Consider the following 27,042-nt stretch of genomic DNA (forward strand, 5'->3'; position numbering starts at 1 on the left):
CTTTTGAGAGATTATTAAATATTCCTACAGTCATTTTTCTCAATGTTGATATTCAGGGTAATTTTGGTTATCCTGTGATTGTGAATAAGAAATGTCCCAAAACAAAACGGCCAGAGTGTGAATTTACACACGGCGACTATGAAGAAAAAAAGAGGTGTTGAAATATTAATTTCCTTACAAGGATCAGCCAAAGTCAAAACAACAGCTTGCTTATGCGGCGACATGAAACCAATTAGCTGGATGGAGTTATCTAAACACCATAGAAAGGGTACGAGTGCCGCACCCCTGCCCAGCGCCTTTCCTGGATGATGGGTTTTTCTAATCAAGAGGCCCTGCTGCCGCTCTGGCCGTTAATGCCGTTACTTGGTCGGCCGTCCCGCTGATTAAAGCGCTGCCAAGTCCCACTGCCGATCCATAATTCAAAGCCTGGATGTGGTGCGGTTTCACAAGTCCTGCCTGCCCTGGTTGGTTGTCCATGACTTGCTCCGCTATCGTGTGCCAAGTGGCAGACGCTGCCAAGACGGGCAACAAAAGTCAGCGGTCGTGACATCAAACCCTTTTCACAGGCACTGGTTTCATTACGACCAAATGATCGCTATAGAATCACTAATAAAACAACAAAAGAGGCCTTCAGCACACTGACCGCCACTCGCGCTGTGAGAACACAGATAATCTCAGTGATGATCGCACACAGGAAACTGGATGATATCGGAGGGAAATTAGGAGAAATTGTGTGTGTTGACAAACATTTGATCTCTCACAGATGAGAGAGAGGAGATTCTACAATGAGAGACAACAGCAGAAGAAACCAACAAGAGGATGAAATGTACTGCGAGAGGCAAATACTCACAACACAACCTAATACTCAAACACACAATGATAATATTGATGTCCGACCACCTGTCCGACCTGATGTCACGTTTCATTGCTTGCGCTTGTGTCCTGTCTTTATTGCTCTGGTTTCAAAGGTCGTTAGATTACATCCTCTTTTCTCCAGTCCGTAGGGTTGACCACACACAAACAGGGGAGATTAAAACAAGCGCTTTTGTCTCAATGTCATGTGTCAGTCCTCATTTTAAGATTAAATCATATCAAACCTGAAAATCCTGTAGATTGAGCTGTTGTACACAGAAAATATAATTTGCCACTCGAGCAGCCGTGGATGCTTAGTGCGCTCTCTCTCTCTCTGCGTCTTTCACCATATCCCCTCCTGTTATCTTAAGGCTGCACAAGGACATGAGCATCATTCAACAATGACATCTGGGTGCTGCATCAAGAACAACGGCAGCGAACAAAGGATCAAGATCACCAAAAGAGAGCAATCAGGTCCAAGCAGTGACCTTTGCGGGGCCACCTTTCAAGCTGCTCTTTCAGAGACGCAACCAAAGCTTTGGAAAGTCCAGCGGGCACAATTGCGGCTGGTTATCTGATAGAAAACCTCGGAGCTGCCCTCGCCGCACAATGCTACTGTATATCCTGTTTCAGGAGCTCTTGATGATCGGAGGTGTGCGTTGGCTTGCAGTGTACCTGATACAGGGTGCTTGATGGCAAAGTCTGCTCTTGCATTTGAGGTCACGTAAGGCATCTGGTAGTCCCTGATGCAAACGAACGCCGGATCGGTGCAACCAGACGAAGGTCTGACCCAGACACTTATATGTTCACACACAAACACTTTGCGATTGGATTCCTGCCACCTTACGCAACAAGACGTCTTGAAAGATCGAGAGCTGAATGAGAGAAAATGCCTTCCCTTCCTTCTGCCACCTGTCTATGTTTTTCCCTCGTCAATTCTGTGTCGAGGCCACGCGGCAAAGATGTATTGTTGGATGTCACAGGCACAGATGGTTACAAAGGATAGTAGGAACAAACAGCAACTTGTCATCCATGAAAGCGATTCACTGAACCCCCAGATACCAACAAAGTGTGAAGATGGGGAGGGTGCACGGTGCCCTGGGGTCACCAGCAACATAAAACAATAAAAGATATTCTCCGTCCCTCATTTTATGTGCAAAACTCGTAAACTGCCTTGAGTTTTTTCTTTCTTTGTATTTAAAGCTGTTACTTTTTTTACTTAAGAGTATGAAAAAACAACATCTTTGGCCGAGATTAACCAGTAAAGCTACAACTCGACTCTTCCACGTTATATCATTAACATTATAACATGACTCTCCTCAGCCTGATTAAGTAGATTAAAAGAGACCTTGGTGAAGGGTCTTTTCAGCAGGAGAGAGCATCGAGCTGTGCGAGGAACCACTCCATACAGTATCATCGTTACGCCCACGTTCACATGTAATGACATCAGTAATAGCAGACTGGTGATCGACAGCGTGTCATTTTAGTCCTTTTTACGTCCGTTGACATGACAGAGCGAGAGATGTCATCTGTGCGAAACACAAAAGCAGTCATTAGTATTTTCAACTCGCTTTCCAAGCCGTCAGCAGCCGCTGCACACAAAGAACTTTTTGAAATAAAGAGTGCTGTTCGCTTTTCCTGAAGATGAAAGACAGATCTCTTGTCCTCGAGAAAAGACGGAAAAAACACCCAAAGTACGTTCACGACTGCTGGCAGCCTTTCAGACACTACAGCTCATTATACGAAAAGCTAAATTGTTATATGGAGGAAAACCTGCCCCGCTATAGAACAAGTGATTCATTTTCTCACAGCCTTTATAGAAACTATAACTAGCGGAGTCGCCCACTGCTGGTCATCTGAGAGAACACAGGTTTGGCTTCACTTTCCGGAGTCATGTCAGCAGCCGCTTTCAAAAACAAATTAAGTCGTGACACATTTCAGTTTTTCAAAAATGACTCAGCTCCTCTCGAGGATCAGGCAGTTTCTCGCTCAGGTAACATCGTTGTTCCCAAAGACAGCGTCAGGCCTGAGCCTCACCAGACAAACAACACCATGTTATGACAGGGGCGTTACGCTGATAACCCCCTCAGAGACTTACTCCCTACAGTTCTTTAAATCCCGAGACAAACAGGACATGATTTATCTGTAAACACCCGGTGGCCGGCTACAACTCTGTCTCTATTCGTCCTCATATTCTCTGTCCCCCTCTTTTTGTCCAGCTGTTGCTGTTTCCACGCCTCTGACCCTTTCGGCAACTCCTTTATTTCTTCTTTTCCACTTTTTTGCGTTCAGTATAATTTGTCTTCATGAGATTTCAAGAGTGAAAGTTGCTGTGACAATCAGTTTGTGTTCCAATCGACCAATCCCTGCTCGTCTCTCTGGCTCAATAAAGGTAGCGTGTCGATGCCCCTGCGGCTGACCTGCACTTCCTGCTTGTGTAAGAGGTATTAGGTGGCAACGGTGGAACATTGTGCTGCTGATTCTGTTACACAAAACTGAGCATGCACAAATACAAATGCAGCACCAAAATGATTCCGCTGACATGGAAACGATGTCTTGCTTCATAATCTTTAACATAATGAGTCAATGTGGTCGCAGCAAAAGCCCTTTGGGTAGTTCTGTCCTTTTCATCATTCCCTCGTGGACCAGAGAATGACTCAGAAGATGCCCGAGGACGCAGCGTGGTGCGAACACTTCACACCTGCTACACGGTTCTTCACTATGTAACAACTGTACTGTATAATAATCGTAATATCAATAATAATGAGCTCATTTTGATTCCTCAGGAGTAAACGTGTTTACTTGAGCACATCAGCAGAACCAGCACTCCTCCAGCACCTCCTTCAGCGGCTGCTTGTGGTGAACTGCCACGCCCTGCGCCTCTCATCGTAATCAGGAGTGGAGGAGCAGGGGAGGGCAGCGAGAGGGATCGCACGCTACACTACAGACACACTACACAGACATGCACACACGAGAGAGAGAGTACAAGGGATCAGAGGATTCAAAGAGAGGCCGAGGAGGAGAAGTGGAGTAAGAGAAAAGCAAAGGAAAGCAAAGATTATCCACTTTCTGAGGTCAGACAGTTTATTTTAGCTGACACATTAACCCAGATCTGCGATAAAGTCGGATTACCTTCTGTGTGCAACCCGAAATAAACTCTTCTGTGCTTCCTATTCATTTCTCCTGATGCTACTTTAGGTGTAGGTCTCCCTCCTGGCTCTGCCTCTGTGTGAAGAGGTTAAATCGTCGCAGCTAAAAAGGACACGGCTATTTGTCGTCCCTCTCCTGTCCAAACATGAAGCTATTCAAACACGCCGTGTCGTAAAAAGAAGACAAAATGTGCCCTTTTTCACGTTTTCCACCGATTTTTAACGAGGCTATTATGGAGATGGACTGTTCTGAAGAGAACGGTCCACAAGCAGAGGGTGAGAGAACATTAAGGCAGCATGGGAGCTGATTGTTTTTAAATTGAAATGCTTAAGTTTGAGGATTTCTGATGCGTGTTACTACTGCAGGTTTGCAGACGAAGAAGCTTTTTGATTAAAACAAAACAGACGCCGTTAGAACACCTGAGATTTGGACCGATTCCCAGTATCGATGTGATACCAGTGCTTAATTAAAAAACTGTTTGCCCCACTGAAACTGGAATGACTCTTTCATGCCTTGTTCACGCTACATGATTCTTAGCCAGACTGTCTACTCACTGAAAACTTTGGGAACCAGATCAAAGCCAAAGCCACATTATCACGATGTGTGAAGTCTTGAGTGACGTGTCGAGGGGCTTGCAGAAATTAGATCTGTCACAAACGATGAATATAGATTTCTAACGACCCACTGCTGATGCAACAATCCTATTGTTGAAACCTAATCCTGCTGTTTGGGTCAGAATCATACTGATATCAATGCTGCCTCAGTCGGTGCAGCACCAGAAAGTAATCCTCCGGTTTGGTTGACAACTTTAACTTTGCACAAAATCTCCACTGCCTCCCGCCGCCTGCTAAAAATGCGTTCACACTCTCCAACATCCTGACGTCTCCTCTCGCTTGTGTGTTCGACCAGCGTCATCGCAGTTCAGATGTCGTTCAGAGCGTAAAACCTTTTATCGTTCACAGCGGTTTGTTTTGAAGGGCCGGGGGGGGGAGCTGACTTTGCAGAATCAGGCCGAATCTCCTTTCACTCACAGACCCATGTGGAGTTTGGAAACTCTACACTGCACTCCAGGTGAGGCGCTTTGTCCGCAACAGAGACAGAAAATGTGCCGATTCACGGACGCAGTGTAATCAAGTCGACTTGTGCTTGGAACGGGCTGAATGCTGCTGCTTGTTTTTTAAGGACTTGATCTTTACAAAGGAACCAGGAGGAAAAGTTGTTTGCCTGCTGGCTGACATTCTCTCCTTCTGTGCCGACGAGTGAGCTTCCTGTTTTTCTTAATTCTCCTGCGTGGAGGATCCTACCGCTGAGGAACAGGGATACAGGAAAAAAAAAAACAAAAACAAACAATGGCCCTGATCTTGTGGAGGTGTATCCATGGAGACGAGGCCTCACTGTAAAGCATTCCCCACTGTGTGCTGCTGACAGACCAGCGCTGCCGAAGACCAGCTTAACAAGTTGGAGGCCGAACGCCGTAAACACTCACTTCCATTAACGGTGTGGATGATACGGACATGTGTACGAACAGTGACAGGGCATGCTTCTGTGTATTCTGCAGTGAGACCTGCTTTAGATCTGTAATCCTGTCGAACGTATGTTCTAAACTCCGAGCACATGTATGTTCTAGACTTTAAAACCACAACTAAATAAAGTGAAATGAGTAAAGGGGGAAAATCGTCCCTCTCAGGCGTCCTGTTCACGAGGAGGAGCGACCATCTTTATCCCCCGGGGGCTAAACATAGATTTCCCATTAGCCTCTTTAGGAGGGATGACATCACCTCTCGGGATGACATCACCTCTCGGGATGACATCACCTCTCGGGATCTTTTACTCCAGCGTGGATCACATGAGGACAACTAGTTTATCATCAACAACACGTCCACAACATTAGTTCTTGATTCTAACAGAGGGAGAGGATGTGACAGTTTCCTCTTGAGGTTTTTTTTTTTTTGTCGGCTCCAGTCTGTTCAGAATGAAACACTGAGTAAATGACTAATAGATCATTTAAATGTCTTGTCCAAGGACATGATGACCACAAAATAAAATGACAGTAAGCCTGGTAGGAATAATTATTTCTCCTTCACGCCTGGACTTTTCCTGTCACCTCCCGAACGTGATGTTTCTGTTTCTGAGGTTTCTGATGGACGCAAAAGTTTTCCCGTGTAAAAGACGGTCCCCGGGAAACTGTCCAGACCACGCTCTTTTTTGCAGGTTTGGAGACAAAGAATTTCAAGGTCAAGAAAGGCAGCAATGAAATAAAAAGTAAAATATGAAGGTGTAAATTATACAACACCGGTCAAAACCAATCCACCTCAGTTCACCTCTAACCTGTGTGCTACTCACTCTGGGATAAGGAAAGCTGATTGGGTACAAACAGGCGACAGGTGGTCCATGAAAGGCAGCGGCCGGGCCCCGGGGGGGGAGAGTAAACAAGATAGAGAGCAGGTGGCAAAAGGTTTAACCTGAGCTAAAACCCGTCCAATGAGCTCATCTCCACTGGCTTATCCATTCAGCTCCCAGTCGTCTGCTTTCTGCCAGAACAGCCAGATCTGAGTGTTCCCCGTCGGCCAAGTGAGCCTCCAGCGCTCTGCTAATCTGTCTGAGCACCAAACCTGGCGGCCATATGCCCGAATCCCAAACAAAGCAATCAGGACATAATTGTGTGTGTGTGTGTGTGTTTGAATGTTTTGAAATGAATTTATCAGCATATATTTGTGTGAGGCGTGTCCGCCTCATCAATGGCGTGCGCGGTAATCCCCTCTCGCTCTTGTTATTGTTGTTGACCTATCCCCTCCATTCATGCCAGGGCAGTCCAGGTAAACCCAACCCCGTAAACAACAGATTCCCAGAAGCCCAGCGTCTCATAACAAGTGTGTGTGTAAACTCCGCTAATCCCTCGCTGCCAACGTATCTCATTGAACTTAGCGTGACCCCGCAGCAGCCATGCAACATATCTGACCATTTCTGAGCGCCTCCAGGAACACAACGCGCCGTAATGTCTGCTACTCAGAGGGCGGAACCAACACACTGCAGGTGAACAGGGACAATAACAACGTCCTGTGTGGTTGTGGTGGTGTCAGCACATGTTTCTGCCTCCCTGCCTGCCGCTACGCTCTAATCCCCCCTGAGTCCGAGCCTATTTTAATGATGTCATGGCAGTCAGAAGTGCTGATGTTGTCCTCAAGACTCTGTGTAATTGAATTACTTCTGAGAAGACGCACAAACAAGTCGGACCTCAGCGCCGCAGATTATCTGTTTCTAGTAAAAAAGCTCCTGCAGCACGAGCTGATCCATGAAACGAATGTTTCTGTTATTGATCATCGTTACAGTGTGAGTCAGCTGATGCAATGATGGGACTTTGACTTGAGTTAATCAAGAGACGCTGCTCACCGCCAGTCTCCCGCTGTGACGACTGTCCTGTCTGACACCGAGTCTTCTGTTATTCATGCAAACTGTTTTATGAAACATATTTTCCTCTCATCCTTTAGTCGTTACTTTAAATGGTGTTGAATCAGTCTAACTGCTGTATTTTAGTTGAAATATTCTATTATCTGTATATCATTATTTGATTTGAAATCACATCGGCTTCTTGTCTCAGCAGGTTCCCATTCATGAAGCCCATTATCATTTCCACCACCTTCATCATCTTAACACGCTCACTGGTGGCGCCGCTAAATGGTCCCCGTCGAGGGACCGGTCCAAACACGTGGGCTGAATAAATGCCCCTCGTGGAGAGATTGTGGAAACCGTATGTTGTCATTAGGGAGGTCATGTGGTAACGACCTCAGTACACACAGCGTGGAGTGGACGCGATCCTCTCAGGGGTAAAAACAAATTCTGCAATCCAGGCAAAGTGTTAGAATCCACGTCCCTGCTGTAATATTATATAAGATGTATAAAAAAATGAATTTGCATTGTTCACTTTATATATTGAAAAATGTCACTTTAGATGGTATTACCTAATTTCATTGTCTTTCATGTGCAAATGCAAATAACGGCTGACGGCGTGATCTTATCATTTGATCATTCAATTCAGAGCAACAGCGTTGACGTGTTCCAACTTATAAAATGAAATCTGACGATCGCTCACCTGCAAAGTAAAAGTTTCAGGTTGTGAAGTGCAATCTGGATGTTGTTTATTCAGAAATGTTCCCGTCCAGGATTATTCTAATATGAAATACAATTAGCGTAATGGATCCATTCAAAGCAATTTACTTGTGAAAAAAAATCAGGAGGCGAAGAGAAAGAGAAAAGATGCTTTCTACAAAATACACACAAACACACACACACACACACACACACACACACACACACACACACACACACACACACAGAGGTTTGTGCAACAATCATAATAAGGACTTATCATAGATAAGAGCCAAAACCTTATCCCTGACCTCAACCATGATAATAACAATTAACTTCATTTATAAAGCACTAGAGCACAAGTTCATGTAAGTCACGAGATAAAACAAACAAAAGTTACACGTTAAAAAGCCATTTTATGAGTATGTATTTTTAAGAGAGGAGGCTGACCATGGACCAATTCACGCCGAACCCAAACCATAACCAGACTGAATAACCATCTGCACTTTTATATAAGAACTGCAGCTCTGCAGTCCAATTAAACCCCAGGGTCTCGAAGCTTTCAGACGACGTCCACTTATGAAAGAATGTGTAGCTTTCTATGAGTGATGAGAAAGGTCGCCTCAGGAGTGAGTCACTCAGCGTTCATCCACAAACCAAATGTGACATTTGAGCTTTACTAACAAGTTGTTTTTTGAAAAAGAAAAGCTTCTCCCTGCAGATACTTTATCTAATCAGCCTCGTGACTCTGAGGGGCGGAGACAGCAGGCCTCTCCCACACACTGACCCCCGCTATTAACTCACATGCACAGAGGTGAACAGGACATTGACACAAACACACACACACACACACACACACACACACACACAGAGCGGTGGAACAAAGGACGACCGACTCACCTGGTCGTCCACTCTGTGGGCCACGCCCGTAGCCGCCTCCTCTTGCTCCGCATCGCTGAGGGGTCGGATCCTCAGGGCAACCTGCGGCACACACGGTGAAGTCAGTCGTCTTTCAGTTTAACGGACTCACAGATATCACATGGAGGGAAATAAACTCTAAATTACTTCTTCTTGTGTGTCTGGAGTCGATGCAGTTGGATGTGGGTGTTTAAATTGAATAGATATGTAAATGTGCTGTTGACAAAGCTCCTCTGGTTCCACAGAAGAAATATTCTTTTGGTTTCACACCTGATTTTGAAAATGTGTGTTCAGCAGAGAAACGTTGTTTATTTTCCACCTGTGTCAAGTCTTAGAAAACAAACGACCCCTGAGGAGCTCATCCAGATTCACTTGAGATGTGAGGCTTCAAAATTTCCTGCTCTAAAAACAAAAGGAGGATTTGTAGAATTCAAACGTGAACATTTTGAAAATGTGAGCAAATATAACCAGACAGGGACGATGTGAATAAAATACACTACTTGCTGTAAATTCTTGGAGGTGAAGGATTCAGGAATAACAAAGCTTTACCTATAGAAGCTACGTAGAGTCTGGATATGTTGACCTCTGCATCATTGATTTAGCATCTTTTAAAGGGAATCTCTCAATAGCCAACATTTATGGAGGTGCACTAGTGCTCGATTCACAACCTGATGAATGCTAACATCTGCGAAAAAGTAAGAAGCTAAACATTATCACATTAATACACTCAATTAGAGCCTTTCTGCAATATTAATTGAAGTGAAATGGGATAAATAACAATCACGGCAGTTTCAGAGGCTGGCTGGGATATTTAAACTCAAATCTATTGTCGGGGACACTGCAGTATAAATTAAATATGTCTAATGTCTGGGTCTTTCTGGGTCGTTTGTAATTATAACACAAAACCACCTCAGACCCACCGCTGCTGCTGCTGCTGCTGCGGTGGAATAACAAGGTCTTGTGTGAGTCAGCGAGCGCAGAAAGCTTATTACATGTTGGACAAGAGAGAGACCAGGCACCTGAAACAGCAACTTCAATAATTCAGATGAGCACAGAGCAGCTAGTGAAGGGCTGAGCTGCAAGAAACTATTGTTTTTACCGTCAGGTAATCAGAACAGTATTCTCTCCATCGATACACGCAGGATTATTCTATCGTCCATAAATCTTTGATGGATAAAATGTCAGAATACAGTGACAAATGACCTAAAGCATCAGGTGACGTCTGTAAATGTCCAAAGCATGAAAAAATATTCAGTTGAATACAATAAATACGAATTTCCAAACCATAACAAGGGAGAATTTGATAACTGTCGAAAACATGTGATACGATAAATAAACATATGATGCAATATAATATGACATGTTATGTTAACGGTCCAAAATCAAAAATTGCATGTAATGCAATCTAATATAATTCTACCTTAATTATGTGTTGAAGAGCCGATACTGGTCTAAATAATAATAAGTCCAGTGCAACACTTGTGATATTTTATTTGTTTGCTTTATTATTATTATTATTGATAATTATGATGATGAATGTCACCTCATTATTTCTGTTAAACTCTTATCAATGTGCAAAGAATGAGAAAAAAACGTTATATAAACCTGAGGTGGATCATTTGCTGTTGGTGACTGATATTGTTTTCTCGCCCTCGGAGACAAACATTTAAATTCGAGTAAGATTCAAACTGAAAAACAAAAAAAGCAGTAATAACGGTGAAGTTAACGCTGTAGATGTTCCGGATAAAGTTGTTTCTGCAGCTGGTCACTGATAACAACTCTTAGAATGTAAAAAGTTACAGCTCAGGGTTTCTGTGGTTTCAAATAACACGAGTGGACTCACGGTGAATTGCTGCTCCTTGGATTCCCCCGTGTCCTTCATGGTCACTTCGGTGCAGGACAGCGGGCGTCAGACGGGACCCTGAACCATCCTGTCCTCCTCTTCTTCCTCCTCTTCCTCCTCTTCCTCCTGCAGCCAGCGGGCTCCCTGCTGCCGCTCTGACCGCCGCTCAGCGTCTCTGTGCTGGGGGGGGACAACCGGGAGCTGCCGCCGGGAGCGAAGCAGCTTCACGACCTCCGCTTCTTCAACAGCTTCCTGCGCTCACCGACGCTTCAGACTGAGAGACAGACTGAGAGACAGACTGACTGAGAGACAGACTGAGAGACAGACTGAGAGACAGACAGACTGAGAGACAGACTGAGAGACAGACAGGCCGAGAGACAGACAGACTGAGAGACAGACTGAGAGAAAGACAGGTGACAGCAGCAGTTCACCTGCTACACTCACTTCCCTGTCTGTAGCTGCTCTGCGCGCACGTGCATGTTTGTGCGTGCGCGTGCGTGTATGCACTTGCGTGTGTGTGTGTGTGTGTGTGTGTGTGTGTGTGTGTTGTCCCTGGAGACCCCGGCAGCTCCACACCAGCTACTGTAAACAACACAACTTCCGCTTATAACATTTGTTTCCTTTTTATTTTCTCCATCTATCTATCTATCTATCTATCTATCTATCTATCTCTCTCTCTCTCTATCTATCTCTCTATCTCTCTATCTATCTATCTATCTATCTATCTATCTCTCTCTCTATCTATCCAATATACCTATCCATCCATCCATCTATCTACCCATCTATCTATCTATCTATCCATCATCCATCTGTCATCCATCCATCCATCTATCTATCTATCTATCCAATACATCTATCCATCTCTCTCTCTCTCTCTCTCTCTCTATCTATCTATCATCCATCTGTCATCCATCCATCAATCTATGTATCTATCATCTATATTATGACTGAAGTATTATTTTCAGTATCACCTCATTTCAAACACAAGACAAACACATCATAACGTGTATCTGTTGTTATGATTCTTGTTATTTATTATTTTCATCACGAAACTAAACTAAAACTAAAAAACAGTTTTAATGCAGCTTCTACTGTAGCACTATGCTGACATCTGCTGGTCACAATGAGAAACTACCTCACTGGAGAAGTCAAAGTTATTTAAAGCAAATGTTTGTTTTAAATTCACATCATTGACTTCGATGAGAATAAAAACACGACGTTGCGTCAACGCCCAACAACAAAATGAACGCACACCGAGACGTACTCAAAAAACACGGGTTTATTGAACTCAGACCGTGAGTCTGATTTCCCACACAGGATGAAGCACCACTCAGTGCCTGTACAGTGAAACATGCTGAAAGACACAAATCATGACTAATGCTTTAAATCCCTACTGTTAGTCGCTCCAACCACGTACAGAGGAAAAAGAATTACCTGAATATTCTCATTAATGATAGTTAGTGCAGCACGGCTTCCCAAGTTACAGCAGAAACGACAACTTCATCGAGTTAGTCCAAACAGACGATGGTGGATTAATGGCCCTTTACAAAGAAAACCTTAGAAAAATAAAATCAAAATTAGAGTGATCCTATGTGACGTCGCCACACAACACTAGAACACATGTTAAAAAATGGCACATTTGTTTAAACAAAATCAAATCAGACTAAGACAACGGTCTGTTGTTGGACATTTATTTACAGAAGTCGTGGCCTCGAGGTCGTCTCATCTCCAGAGAAACAGAAAGCTTCATGTGTGAATGTCAATAAATTACGACAGTTCCTCCTCCTGTGTGTTGTCAGTGCTTCACATATCATCAAGCATGAAGCCAAACATGTTTTTTTATTTTCCCCTGGAGTGACACAATCTTGTTTTTCCAAAGGTCTGAAGTAAAATAAATTCAGGCAAGAGGAGAAAAATCAAACTGTGTTTTTCTTTAAAATGTCAGGGAAAAGTTTTACAAATCTTCAAAAATTAAATGATTACTTCTGCCAAGTATGTTTTCACCTGTCTGCATTTTTATATTATCAATTTCGCTATTGATTCCCGAATGTTTCTGTGTTTTAAACAGTTTTAAACGTTTAAACAACTTTTTTTTTTCTTTCCAACGAGGAGGTTATCGTGTGTCTGCGTTAGTTTGTGTGGTTCTGAACAATATTACACAAAAAGTACTGAATGGATTTCAAAGAATCTTGGTGGAAGGATGCAGTTTGTGTGTGAGGGATTAAATTCTGATCCACATCAGGGAGCAGATCCAGAATCATTTGATCACCTTCTTTAACATTGTTCTTTAACATCGCTTTTCACAGGGAATCATTTATGGATGTGGATGAAAAAAAAAAATCAGGCACATTAAGGAAACCGATATCTACGAGTGTGTGAAATTAGGTGAAGCTTGACTTGACTGTTGGGTGGAGATTTAATCATCTGCATATTTAAACCCGACGGACTGAGGACTCACCTTCCCCTCCCCCGTGCCTGACAACAAGGCTGATTTCTACAGTTCGTATTTGAAAAGGTGTCAGGTAGCCACGGAGCACAAACAGATCAAGAGCAGGTAAAGTTCGACTTGGGGCAGAAAAAATGAGATGAATCGCTGACGAGCGTACGACACACGGAGAACAGCACAGATATGGTTGTGATATTGTCCTGAGACAGACGAGGCGCTGTTCTCTGTGGTGCTTGGAATAGATGCACGACACGCTGCTCTCCTGTCGAGTGTGTGTTGGCGTCTTCCTCCAGGGGCAGTTTAAGAAGTCTATGCCTGGAAGTCGTTTCCAAAGTGTCTACTCTGCTCCTCGGTCATGGACAGGTAGGTGGCCCTCATACTGGGGGAGTACTGTGGAAGACACACAGAGACACGGCACAGGGGAGACGTTACAGGTCGATGCTGTGATTTTACATCAGCTAAAAATAAAGACGATGTCATGAGGGGCTTAAAGGAAAAGTGCACGGAAAATCTGCCTCTTGACGATCTGTATAAATCTTATATTCATATTTTTTTCTACAATAAGAACTAGTGAAACGTGTGCAGGACTGTGTTGGAAGTATAGGTCTAGTTGTTATGGCTGTTAATCCAAGTTAATTAAATCTAAATAATCTAAATTAAAGACCCTTTACTCCTTCCTTTAGGAACTCACTCAGTGCACTGATACAAAATAAAAGTTCTTCTGCCCTAAATGTACAATTAACAGTACTTGTGACACTTTTCTAAATCTATTGATAAATTCTAAATCACTACAAAACGCATGGTGCTAACACCTCGCGGCAGTACAAGCTATAGAACTGAATGACTGGAGCAGGACTGCATGCACAGTAGGGGGCGACTGTGAGGGAATCCAGGGATACGACTACAGTCCCACCCTGTGAAGACCGGGGGCAGACGTCCCACACTAACTCAGAAAAACACCGGCTGGGATGAGGACAACAGGTTGTGAGTTTGAAGCCATGCCAAACAGGAAGAACCGCACAGGAACCAACAGAGTGATGAGAGGTGGAGGAGAGGTGAACGATGCAACAGAGGAGAAGAGGAGGGGGAGTCAATCCTGAGGAAGAGTTTAAAAGACTTACTCTGTTTCTATACTGCTGAGAGTATATCTCCAAAAAGTTGATTAAAAAAAAAGAGGAAATACAGAAATGAAAGATACGAACAAACACAAACAAACAAATAAACACAAACAGACACACACAAAAAAAATATATAAAAGAAGCTGTTAGCCGAAGACGACTGCATGACGCTGCACAGTTACAGTCATGAGGGAGAATTTCATTGAACATCACAAGAAAGACGTCATAAGGCAAAGAACATCACATTTTCAAGTGCAGTCCAGTTAAAGAGGTGAAGGCTGACGACTGACATAAACCCAAGAATTGATCAAGGGATCTAAGATTTCTTCTTTTCCATCCACAACAAATAAGATACTGAATATTGTGCCATTTTTTTCCTTTTGGAAAAACTGAAGGTCAGATAAATGTGTCTCCGCTGTTTCCTTCAATTAAAAAACTGCTTGTGATCGAATACCTGCAGAATCATTTACACTTCTGTGTTTTGACCCGAGTGGCCCAGCAGGGGACACATCTATAAAAACCTTTATGGGTTGAGGCTTGTGTCGCCTCCTCCTGGGGATTTGGCCTGAGAGGAGATAAATGATGTTTCGTCTCATGATTAAATATTGACTGCGTTACTTCTCCTCTCGTTGTTTTGAGCCTTCTGTGAGTTCTGGTGGAAAAAGGCACGGTGGAGGCGTGTCTCATCCAATCGTTATTAAAATGTGCATTAATGTGGAATTTGGAGGAGGAGGTTCCCTGAGTCGACTGAGAGATACTTTAAAATTATGAATGAAATTATAGGCAGTTGGTTTTGAAAACAACTTCCTGTGACATCATAGCGAGGACTTGGCCTCTGGGACCCAACGCACCGAAGGGGGCGGAGATCCGCGTCCTATCAGCGGCACGTTCTCGTAGCGAGGATTTCCCCCGAACAGAGCCGTCTGGTTCCTGAGGGAAAGTGAGACAAGTGACTCAGAAGCTGAAGGAGCTTCGTCGTTTAGGCTCCAAACGTTACGTCCGTTCACTCACATGTACTCGGACATGGGGGCGTTGGACACGGCGGGGGCGGGCGGGTGCAGGCTGCTCTGGCTGCCCATGCTGCTGCTGTAGCTGCAGAAGCTGTGCATGTTGGGAAGGTTGGGGTTCTGGGAGACTATCCTCCTCGCCCGTGGGTTGAACGGGTCCTCCTCGTCAATGTCGTCGTAGTCTTGTTCCCTAATGAGAAACATCAGGAGAGAGTTGGTTTGGTCCTGAGGATTTAAAACTGTTTCTGCGTCACAACCATGAGTGTAAATAAAGATGGACGACATGACGGCTCCGCCAAATATAAACCCTGCCTCCTCCATGTTAGTGGACCAGACATAACAGTGATTTGTGTCCACGTTCAATTTTTATTTCTTTGTTGAATTTCACACTATAGCTGCTTTGCTGTATAAATATTGAGTTGTTCTGAAAAGATTACAGCATTCAACATGAGCTTACGGTGCTTTAAATGGACGAGCACTGAGGATACATTAAAGCCTCCAGATTCTTTCAGTCCATGACCTTGCAAAGGAGAATTTGCAATTGGGGCAAAACATCTGGTCTCTTGTACAATCGTAAAAAAAAAAAAGAAGTATTCAGGCACATGCATGAGTTGGCTCAGTGGATACAGGATGGGGAAATGAGGGCGCTCAGGCAGGCAGACGAGCGGAGAACAAACTGACCTGCAGGCTATTTGTCTCCACGCCCTAGGAATGGCACACAGCATGACAGTGAAGGCGCAGGCTGCAAGGATGGAGAAGAGGCAGAGGTAGAGCACGCCCTCCACGCCGTCGTAACACACCCCCACCATCGCATCCAGGTAGTCCTGAAGAGGTCGAACAGAACATCAACACCACGCGAATAGCAAATGCCCACTTTGACTCTAACTGCCTTGTTTGAATTCGCCGCAGACAGAATGAGTCAGAGATGAAAGAGCGTCGTTGTGTGCCGCCTCCAGGAAGCCACATACTTCCATTCATGTCGTGCACATTATTCATGTTAACTGAACTGCATACACAAGTGACAGTGTACGAGTCAGACAGAGCAGGAAACTCACAAACAGTGTGAGGAAAACAAAACAGAGGGAAGTTAAGATTCTCTCTGTCGTGTCGTGTCGTGCTCGGCTCTGATCCTAGTCCCACTTTCACTTTCATGCAGAAGCCCCGTGTTATTTACTCTCCTGCTGACCTCGTTGTGCTGGAGACGGCGTACGAACCTTGTTGAGCCCCCTGCAGTCCAGCAGGGCGGTCAGCTGGTGCAGACTGGCCTCAGAGGAGTTCAGCAAATTCTGGATGCCCAGCAGGTCTCTCTGCGGCAGACGACCAAAAATCCCAAACACGTTTAAGAACATTATTCTCATCCTGCTTTTAAAATAATTAGACTCAATTATACTGAGCAGGAGCTGGAAGTTGGTATAAATGGGGGGGGGGGGGGGGGGGGGGTGTACCTCAGCTGTAGGGAACAGAGGAACAGCAAACTGCAGCAGACTCTGGATCTGGATCTGCATGGTGGTCAGGGACCTCTGGAAGATGGTCAGTGGCTGAAACACAAGAAACACAAGAACGTGAAGATCACACGAAGGAGAGAAATGTGGAAGAGACTACACAGGACGGAGAAAAAGAAAAGACCAACAACAACCAAAACACAGTTTTGTCCAAATTCTGTTGTTGGACATTCCTGTGGCATAATATTATTTTTACTGTAAGACACGAAATCTGTTCTTTAGCTCAGTTTTGGTGAAATAGTCAACATTCTGTAGTTTGAGTCAGCCATTGCATTCTTGTAGGTTTACCTTCTCACCACCAGGGGGCAAAGTAAGCCTCCACATTCACCACAATTATAAAGCATCATCACATCACAACCTGAAAATCAGCACCTTCTGCCTTTTTTTAGATTAACATTCAAGCGGGACCTTAAAGGAATTAAGAGTCTTCGCGGTTGCACAACCTAACGAGGAGCAGGATCTCCTGTGGCACGGAGCTCAACTGAAACAGGATACGGTCAATTACCTCAACTATCCAGAAATGTAATTGGTTTCCTCTGATTTGAATTTTTTCCTCCAGATCTGGAAGACTGACCATCGTCAAACTGATGCACAATCTAATAGCCTGAGCAGATGTGAGCCAGATAAAATAAAAAGAGGATAGAGAAAGAGGCCGATGACGACAATAAGAGCAGGAAAAGAGCTGAAGCGGGAGTCATGTCTGGAGCAGTTTGGTATCACTTTGGCAGGTTTTGGCCGCAGAACGAAGAAACACAGGCGCAGAGGAAGAGAGGGAGAGTATTTTTAACTTCCACGAGGGTTTTTGAGGTGAGTTCAGGATATAAACAGACAGACCGCACTGACCAGAGAGTACGAGCTTGACAAAGATGAGACATGAGCAGCAGAGACATGAAGTCACCCTCCAGCTCCGGTTCAGGGAATTACAGGTCAAAAGATGTCAAGATATTTAAGTTCAAGCGGCTTCAAAGTGAGCAACAAAAGATTAACTCAACCCTCAACTACCTCGATATAACTTTATTATAACACGTCGTTAGCAGCTGCTTTGAATTTGATTAGACTTTTAAACAAATAGCAGTAAATCACAATAATAAATGCTTGTAAAGTTTAACACTTGTCATTTCTCACCTGCTGGAAAGGGTTGGAGAGCGTCTGGTTGCAGTAAAGGTAGTAATGAACAATATCTGTGGAACAAACACAAGAACGAGGACGATGATTAAATACATTTTCAATCCCAATTTTATTTTTCAGTCACTGATGCACCTCATATTATTCACACTCACCAGCAGTGACGATGCTCTTTGTCTGGCTCATGACGTACCTGTCGGGGGACACGCAGAAATCACTCGTGCCCTGAAATAAAACAGGAGCCGTGTGAGAGCAGAGAACAGACAAAGACTCGGAGACATACATTTTTCATTTACACCTCTGACGAAGCTGCGTAACAATGGTGACAATCAACTCCATCACTTTTTTTGACGCAAAAAGGAAAATAAAGAGGACAGGCTTTCTCTTTTAATCCGCACATGGAGACAGGAACCTGTTTCAGTTCTGTCCCTCACCACCACTTTTACTCCACCGCTCAGCGCTAACAAGAAAGTGTGCAGCCTGAATGCTAAATGTCCCCTGGGCTCAGGACAAACACACTGCGTGTAGCTGAACCTTCTCTGGGGGGGTGATGCTAATGAGCCCCACACAGAGATGAGAAAAGAAAAAAAACCGCCAGCCAGAGTTTCTCAGCAGACGGCAGCCAGTTTGTTAGAAACGAGGAAAACCAAGGAGCGTAAATAGAAGAGCAGGTTTGTTATTGAAGAGGAAACTGTGATTCTCAGAGAACGGAGAGTTCCCACTGTCGGTAATTTACGAGTTCTGTGAGGAGGGGCCTTCATCGTCAGTCACTGATGCACATATTTAACTGTAGCCGACATATGAGGATTCCTATCTAACAACAACATGAAATGGAATTTTTGTTCATGAGACAATTAACATCGGCAGAAATCTGCTCTTTATTATTATTGTTATTCTCCAGCCAGAAACGACTTGTAGAAAAAAATGGCCAGTGGACGTCAAACACGATGTGAGAGACAGGTTGAATGAAATGTCACGCTTGTATTTATTAAGTGAATGTGTTGCATGTGGAGCCTTCAGCCGAACAGTTCATGGTCGGTCACTTGCGGCGTTTGTTTTGGACGTTCATTCTGGATTTTGGTATCAACAACCGCAGACACTGGAGATTGTAAAGACGACACAGTAACAAGACGAGGACACTGACTAATGTGGAGCTGATCACGCCTCCTCCTGCTTTCGCCCCAACGCTCATTATCCCCAACTTAAATTCACACGTGTTAACAATCCTCTGCAGCCCCGAGTCAAAACAACGACATCCTGAGAAAAATAGCACACACGCCTGAAGCGAGTGAGTCAAAACAACAGCGCTCATCCATCTCACATTTCTTCCTTGAAATGTTTCTGTTTTATTATTTCCCTCCAGGTCGTTTAAATGTTTAAGCTGCTTCTTGTTGTGGGACCACAACACTGAAATTATTCACCTCTTCAGTATGATAAGCTTTAAAAGCCTCTCGTCGTAATCCTTGACTTTGATTCAAGTTATTCAGGACTGTGTCACGATGCTGACGAGGAGCGTTGTTTGTTCCTTTGTCGGTTTATTTTCGGAGGTGTGCCGTTCGATGGCAGAGATCAGAGGAAGAGGTGAAGTGTGAAAGACAAACTGAGATGAGAAGAAGTCGAGGTTAGACAGTGAGCAGGTGTTTTTTAGATGAAGCCGCGAGAGGAAAGTGAAACTCCTCAAAGAAAGGAACTGACGGAACCAGGATTCGAACCAGGAACCGTCAAACCGCTGCACCAACGTCTCATGTCAATGTTTTCTCCTTTTTTTTTAAAAAGTTGCATTTGTTCCTGAGATAATACAGAGAAACCTACAACTAACGTCATGTTCAGACAGTTGCTGCTCGTGCACAAACATCCGGCAGATATTTTTTATAAGACAGTACATGCAGTGTATAATCATCACTTCTCACACAACCTCACACAGAGAAAGACATTTTTCAAGTGCAGTGTGCGTCGAGTAAAAGCAATTTATCATCACTGTCAGGCGTGATAAGAATTGAGCGCCTGGCCGGTTTGTGCCGGTTTACATTCGGTCACACCGTCAGCCGGAGCCCTCGGAGGTGAAGCAGCTCACCACAGCAGCGGCCAGGTCAGCTCCCAGAGACGTCCAGCTCAGGACCAGCGACAGCACTCCGAACACCATCATCCTGCAGGGACGCAGAGAAACAACAACGTTTAGGATAATCACCACATCAACAGCCACCAGGACTCGCTGGTCACTCGCTCGTTTAATCTTCATCCAAACGAAGACAAGTTTTGATTTTCTCCAACTGAAACACAGCAATTAATCATTAACATCACTTTTCTCAAAGCACCGAGGTCCGTCCATTAGAAAGGAAGGTGCAGGTGTGAATGTGAGGCAAGGCGAGTTTAATGTAAAGCACATTTGAACAATGTGTAAATGGTTATTTGTCTTTACACGCTGGCGAAATTTCCTGCAGGTGCTCTGCCTCTCGCCAAATGTCGGCTGGGATTCGCCCCAGCTCTCCCCAGAAAAGTTTATTCTTGATGTGCAAGACTTTTTTTTTCTGCATCTTGACTTTATTGCCAACGTTTCCTCTTTATTCTTGAAAATGCAGAATCTTCTGTCGTCCCTTCTCATCTGTACTGGTGAAACTAAGAGTGACCCATCCCCCAACTTGTGGGCCGACAGGAAAACTGCAATTGAGTTAAAGCCAAGTAATATTGCATTGATGAAAACTCTACAACATATGAGTGCATAGACAAGCAGTTAATGTACTTCTCAGCCACCTACAGAGGGAACACAGTGACGCAAATGGAATTATTTTCATGATGCAGAAAGGAAACAGCCTGAGCCTCAAGGGGCAGGAGTGGTGATCTCACTGGCCTGTCATCAGCAGAGCGAGTCAGAGGTTATGTTTATTTCTGTGGGAGTCGATTCTGCAGCCTCAACATGCAGCAGCTGCAGCAGCGTCACGAGCCGAGGAACAAGCAGCGGAGCGTATCCTCTCCGCTGGCCTACATTGGATTACAGCCCCCTGGGCGGACGGCTGCTCCTGCCCCCATGAGGTTATGAAAATGTTTTATTTCCTGAAGATCTCACGGTGTCAGAAAGCGACGTCAGATACATGCGACTCCGAGAGGAGACAGACAATCACAACCCATTAAAAGATGAACCCTGGTTCTGTCATAGATCAACTCTCATCAGGTCGAATTTTCTCCAGAGAATCCAATAAGCTCCTGTTGATTTGACCAACACAGCACTCAAGTTCCCCCCTTACATCGTGCCACCAGTGTTTTAATGCAATTTGTGTTTGGTCGCAGCCCGTTCGGCTTGAAAACGTCCTCCGGCTCTGCGGCTAATCCAATTCACGGCGTGCGGAGAAGATACAGCTCGAGCTCCAGACGCTTCTGTCCTTTATCTTTATTCCATTTTTCACTTTCTATATTCCCATTAAACCTCTCTCCCAAATATTTTCTCTGCCTCCCTTTTTTATCAGCATTCACTCTTGTAGCCTGTCTCCCTTCCTCTGAAACAAAGCCCTCACTGAGCCACTGAGCAGGGAGATATCTGCATAACGTTACAAGGTTATGTGGTTTGGGATCTTTCGATATCTTTCTAAAGGGGACAACTCCTCTGGCCTGTGTGTGTGTTTGGAGGTTGTGTAATACTGGACTGGCTGAGCTTCTTTAAACAACTATGACACAACGTACCAGGGCAAACGAGGGTGATGCCCTCTGATCGGCCCCTCGGTGCCGGCAGGTCACGTTCAAACCAAGCTGGACTTTACTCAGTTTTGCGCTCCGCTGAGCAAAAGAGGATTCACAGAGCTTCAGCAGCAAATCGAGTGTAAACCTGATGCAAAGCAGATATAAATATAGTGAAGGAGTCACAGAGGCCACTGAGCAGGGGAGCATGGCTTCACCGAGCTCAGGTCGGACTGAATCACATCAGTTGGATGTCGATTTTTATTCTCAACTTAAAAAACCCCAACAAACTTTTATTCACATCTTCTCTCACGTTCTAATTTTGGCTCCTGATCGTCAAACTTGGACTGAACCTCATTATATTTTGTGGATGTGTCTCCAACAGTTCATAAGAACTTTCTCACAGATGATGAATTTTATGTGAGTGAATTATCAAGACAGCACTTTAAAGATTTAATGAGTTTTCAGGTCCCAGGCTCGCCGCTCGTCTCTCAACATCTCAGTTATTGGTTTGTAAAGTGCCCATATATTTACTATACGTGTCCCAGATGTAACTGCATTAACACGAACTGTGATGATAAAAGTTTCTCATTTAGTTCGACATTTTGACTTTTTCGTCCTTATCTGAACTTAATTCTTATGATGCATAACGGAAAAAAATGAAATTCAACTTTTTATGTATAAGAATAAACGAAATGCTTCCTGGTTTCATGCTGCCAGTTGCTATTTTTTAACAAAGACCACAAAAAAGATAAACATAAAAAAGGTTAATCGTGTCAGAGGAAATTAAATTATTCGTCAGAGAACATTCGGCAGATGTTAATTAAAAGCGTTTCCTCGTTTCATTGATAAAAACAAACCTCAGGCTTCTCTGAACACATTCACTGCTGCATGTAAAGTTGCGCACAAGCGAAATTTCAAAGAGACATTGTCTCCTCTGTTGGATTCTGTCTAGACCAGCAGTCGTCTTGACTTTCATCTGAATCGCTGTATTCATCAGGTTTCAAGCTGAAGGAGCTTTCCTGCATGCACATCACATTTCTTTCATTTCGAGAGAGAGAAGATATTTGATGAGCGAGCTCAACTGCACGAGCGGTCGCTGAACTCAGCTCCGACTTAAAGAAACTCAGTTCAAGGTTACCTGAACATTTTCATTACTTTTACACAAAGCTTCTCTTTCCACTTTCTTCCAGGCAGCAAACATTAATCTTCTCTTCTGTCCTTGTTGATGCAATAATCTGCTGTTATTGTAGTTAAACCAAATCTCCCAGAGGCTGTTGTCAGACACGAACTTCAGGAAATGTCCGGGACATTCAGACGAGGGGCGGAGCCTGGGTAGAGCAGCAGGAAGTGATGAATAATGTCTGCAGCAGAATTCTCATGTTTTTGTTTAAAGCATTGACAATGGCGCATCGACGAAACCTGTGGAATATCGCTGTCTGTCCAATTTGGCGTCTTCGTCTGCATCTGCTCCTCTTTTTCATCCTGAGATATTTGTATTGTTCCGGTTTCCTGCTGTTTTTCTCACCAGGACTCACTCTGAACTGGGAGCTTGGAGGAAAACTGGTTTGCAACTGATTCTGACATTTGCGTTCTCACATACAGGCCCTTCGGATAATTTCAGGAGAATGTCTGGAGTTGCGTTTCCCGTCTGGGAGCAGCGTGATTCGCCGTGCTCTTCTCGCTGTAGGTCAGAACAGCTCTAATGATTTGTCATCCGGGGAAATGATTTTCCACTCCACTTTACTTCCGTCGGCACCGCAGCCCTGCAGTCTGTAAAATGAAGCCCAGAGAGGTCTAAAATATGTCATGTTTGCATCTTGACATTTTACACTTCAGTTCACTCCATAGTTTATGTACTTTCAGAAGTTGTTTTCTGACATTCCTCCTTCTACTGCAAGAATGGAAATGTGTTCAAAGGATAAAAAAAATGCCACCAGAAAAAACTGAACGGCAACTTTTCCCTCTAGAAACAGGAAAGTAACCGCGGCTGACAGAAAGGTCGGTGGATTTCGGTCTCTCTCCCGCGTGGACGTACCTCGATGTCTGAGCTGTTACTGAGCGTGTCACGCTAACACCGGAGCCCGTCGGCTACAAGCACCAGAAAAAGAGCCAGTATCGGCCCCAAGAGTGTAATCTGCTCCCTCATGCCTCCAACCACCTCCACTCTACTGGAAGAGAGCATCTCTCGGGACGGCAGACACTCTTTGACACTGACTCATATCTTGTGTGTGCAGAAGGGGATGATGGGGGGGCTGGGTTTGTGGCTAGTAGGCCAAGTTCAGCACGGCTCACACCCTGAACTGACTGATTGAGAGAGACAGAGTGATGCTCGGCTGCATGAACGGAGGCCTGGGTGGATTTCATGCCCCATGGAACGTCCATTACAGCAGAAAGGAAAAAAAAAAAATCACATTCCACCAGAGAGGCATGAACTACGGACAATCTAAAGAGATTAAATGAGAGCGGTGGTTGTGCATTTGAATATATATAGTACATCCAGTTGACTGCACATACATACAGTACACACCCTTTAGTCTGGTCACACTGTAAATGTTCTGTTTTAAACAGCATTTCTTTTCTTCTTATTTTTATTATCACTTTGCTGCTGTAACACAGAACATTTCTTATCTTTTCTTTTGTTTAATTTCTTTCCTCCTTTTAAAAAGTTAAAAATCAACACATACTTTTTCTTGTGTCATGTTTTGGTTGTTTTAACGTTCGGTGCATCGGCTTTTATTTATGTGGTTATTTATAATTTATTCATCTTGTTTTCTTGGCACATATAAGAAGTAAAATCAATAAAATATGAATTTGAAGAAAAGGCCTAAAAATACAGAGCTGAATAATTAAACACTAGTCCACCATTAGTCCACCATACCTACCTGGGGCTGGGTTGTAAACTGGCAAGAACCTGTTCCGCGGATACAGTCTCGATATCGAATGTAATTCATGTCTGAAGCCACTTAAAGCAGGTCAGGTGTTACGCTGGAATAACGATTTTCAGGGAGTTATATAGATAACATCAAACGGCTCCGCTCCCATATCTCCTCAGCTCTGCCGTCCAATTTGTAGAGCAGAGCCACAGAGACGGTGACTCTGAGCGAACTCAGCCGACCACTGGCAACGCTCAGAGGCAAATGGTGAAATATGACAGGGCCAGTGGGGCAGAGTGATCCAGCACGACTGCTTTATTCACAGGCACTTTCCAATGGGAGGAGGAGGAACTCCTGCTTCATTTTGTTGGTGTAACATCTGGAGAAATATTGGAACTCTGATCACTAATGTATAAAAAAATACAAAATGCTATTTCCTGAATTTGTATTTTTGCAGCTGCAGCTTGTTTTCCAGGGATTTCTTGCATATTTGCAACGCGTCTTTGTCATAATCGATGAGATCAGTAACGCGGATGTGTCGCCCCAGCCCGAAATTTCTCTCTTTTATATTCATCCCAAGAATGTCTCACTGCACTTCCTTGGCTCCTGAATTCTGCAGAAGTTTACATGAGCGACTACAGAGAAAATCGAAGGTCAGATAAACAGAGATTTCTCAATTTTTTAAAAGAATGAGTGCTCCCAGTTTGCTCTGATTTACTAATCTGAATCCACCACATTTCTCCCTGGCTCTGGCTCCTCGCTTCAATCTTTCCTGTTGTGCAGGATGGTAGACCACATGAAGAAAACACTAAAATGGAACAGATTGCTTCCCGTCATTCCAAACAAAAAAAGCAGCTTGTGTCTTTGCAAATAGCTCAGTGTTACCGGGCACATTAGACTCACGTGGTGAGCAGCCAGCGAGACTGCTTGGCCAGGCCCAGACAGGCCAGCAGGCAGATGATCAGGTCCAGGATGAGGAGCAGCAGGTAGGTGAGCCATCTGCAGAGACACAGAACATTCAGACACTTCTGATCACTGTCTGTCCTGCAGCAGAGCCTGGGGAGTTTGCTTAAAGGGAAATTCTGGTTATGCAATCTGGAACAACATTAACTAAGGAATGTTAGAAATTGCACAAATCAGATTCACAGTGTCGCTGTGTCAGAACTGTGAAGCTCTCTGTCACTTTTAAAGAAAACAAGTAGGACTCAGAAACCAAAAGGCGAGTGTCCCACTCATTTTCACCTCAGGCTCACGGAATAGCTGTCATTCGAAGTGTGTGTGTGTGTGTGTGTGTGTGTGTGTCCTTCCTGGAAGCATCTGTTGTGTGAGCAGTCAGTTTGTGACATTATTAATGAATGATCTTAAATCCATACACCTGAATGTTTTATACCGTGAAGATTAAATCTAATTTTTTCCCTGAGCTAAAAATCTACAATAATATATCTTCTCTTTCTCTTTCCTCTCATCCAATGATCATCTATTCATTTCATTCTGTGTTCATCGTCCTCGGTTCTCCCGTCACTTTAAGCTCTTGTTATCGTTTTAATTATAATTTATACCTCCCATCAGTCTGTACCAATCACTCTACAGAATCCATCTCCTCCATCTCTTATGCTCTCCTCCATCGCTCCCTTCTTCCTCCTCCTCATCCACTCTCTTTAATCTCGTCCCTCTCTCTCCCTTGCCACCACCTCCATGCCATTTCATCCTCATTTCATCTTCTCCCTTCCTGGCAGCAGGGTACAGTGCAACATGCACATGGAGGCTCCTGGGTGACACTGTCTCCGTGTTATCTTAATCTAATTAAAGTGAGTAGAGCAGAGAGAGGCACGGGGAATGGGCGGTTACATGAATGTATAATGGAAAAACACTTTTCTCACAGAAATCATGTCAGACAGCTGAGGGCCACTCTGCCATCTGCGGTTGATAATGACAGCCTGAAAGTTTAAGCGAGCTGCCTAAATTTCAATGTGAAACCAAAACTCTGGATGTGATGGAATGGATGGTGCTCGCATCAATACTCTGCATTGTAGAGACTCTGTGAAGTAACACGACGATCACTGTGTACAAGCTTGAAAAGTAAACAAAGTGTTTCTGGATGAGAACCCCGAGACAGTCTGACAGCAGCAACACAACAACAACATTTAGTCGGTGATAAACTCAATCAAACACACACACACACACACACAGTCTGCCGGCATGAGGCAGTGATAATTACTCCATTAACAGTTTACGGTGTGTGGCTGTCTGCTCTCGCTCTGCCTGCCCTATTAGTGCAGCGCTATGTGGGGTCGTGAGATATCGGACCATCACGTTACAAATCAATACAAACACACCAGCCGGTCTGTTCCTGCAGATTCAACAGAAACAACCGCTGAGCCGAGGCCGGGACAAAAAAGAATAACGGTCGTCTGCCTGTTTCTGCTCTGAGATGAAGATTAACGATAATG

The 27,042-nt window shown here is 44.2% G+C and overlaps 2 protein-coding genes across 4 annotated transcripts in view; both read right to left on the reverse strand.

Annotated features, from left to right (window-relative positions):
- The window catches only part of kif19 (kinesin family member 19), a 26,507-nt gene extending 15,204 nt beyond the window's left edge, over positions 1-11,303 (reverse strand). Inside the window, exons 1-2 of the mRNA XM_069517535.1 lie at positions 10,850-11,303; positions 8,989-9,069 (exon numbers count right to left, since the gene is read on the reverse strand). Of these exons, the coding sequence (XP_069373636.1) occupies positions 8,989-9,069; positions 10,850-10,888 (120 nt within the window). The 5' untranslated portion in view covers positions 10,889-11,303. The remainder of the gene's footprint in view (positions 1-8,988; positions 9,070-10,849) is intronic.
- An 810-nt stretch (positions 11,304-12,113) lies between these two features.
- ttyh2 (tweety family member 2) overlaps positions 12,114-27,042 on the reverse strand; it is a 43,573-nt gene continuing 28,644 nt past the window's right edge. Inside the window, exons 5-15 of one of the 3 annotated variants that reach the window (XM_069517109.1) lie at positions 25,496-25,591; positions 20,122-20,194; positions 18,203-18,272; positions 18,048-18,103; positions 16,866-16,958; positions 16,635-16,727; positions 16,102-16,244; positions 15,425-15,610; positions 15,265-15,343; positions 14,417-14,443; positions 12,114-13,685 (exon numbers count right to left, since the gene is read on the reverse strand). In XM_069517109.1, coding sequence (XP_069373210.1) covers positions 13,605-13,685; positions 14,417-14,443; positions 15,265-15,343; positions 15,425-15,610; positions 16,102-16,244; positions 16,635-16,727; positions 16,866-16,958; positions 18,048-18,103; positions 18,203-18,272; positions 20,122-20,194; positions 25,496-25,591 — 997 coding nt within the window. In that variant the 3' untranslated portion in view covers positions 12,114-13,604. The remainder of the gene's footprint in view (positions 13,686-14,416; positions 14,444-15,264; positions 15,344-15,424; positions 15,611-16,101; positions 16,245-16,634; positions 16,728-16,865; positions 16,959-18,047; positions 18,104-18,202; positions 18,273-20,121; positions 20,195-25,495; positions 25,592-27,042) is intronic. The other 2 variants (XM_069517110.1, XM_069517111.1) reach the window with 2 other exon arrangements.

The sequence above is a fragment of the Paralichthys olivaceus genome, chromosome 21 (assembly GCF_024713975.1).
Source record: "Paralichthys olivaceus isolate ysfri-2021 chromosome 21, ASM2471397v2, whole genome shotgun sequence".
NCBI classification, from domain to species: domain Eukaryota; kingdom Metazoa; phylum Chordata; class Actinopteri; order Pleuronectiformes; family Paralichthyidae; genus Paralichthys; species Paralichthys olivaceus.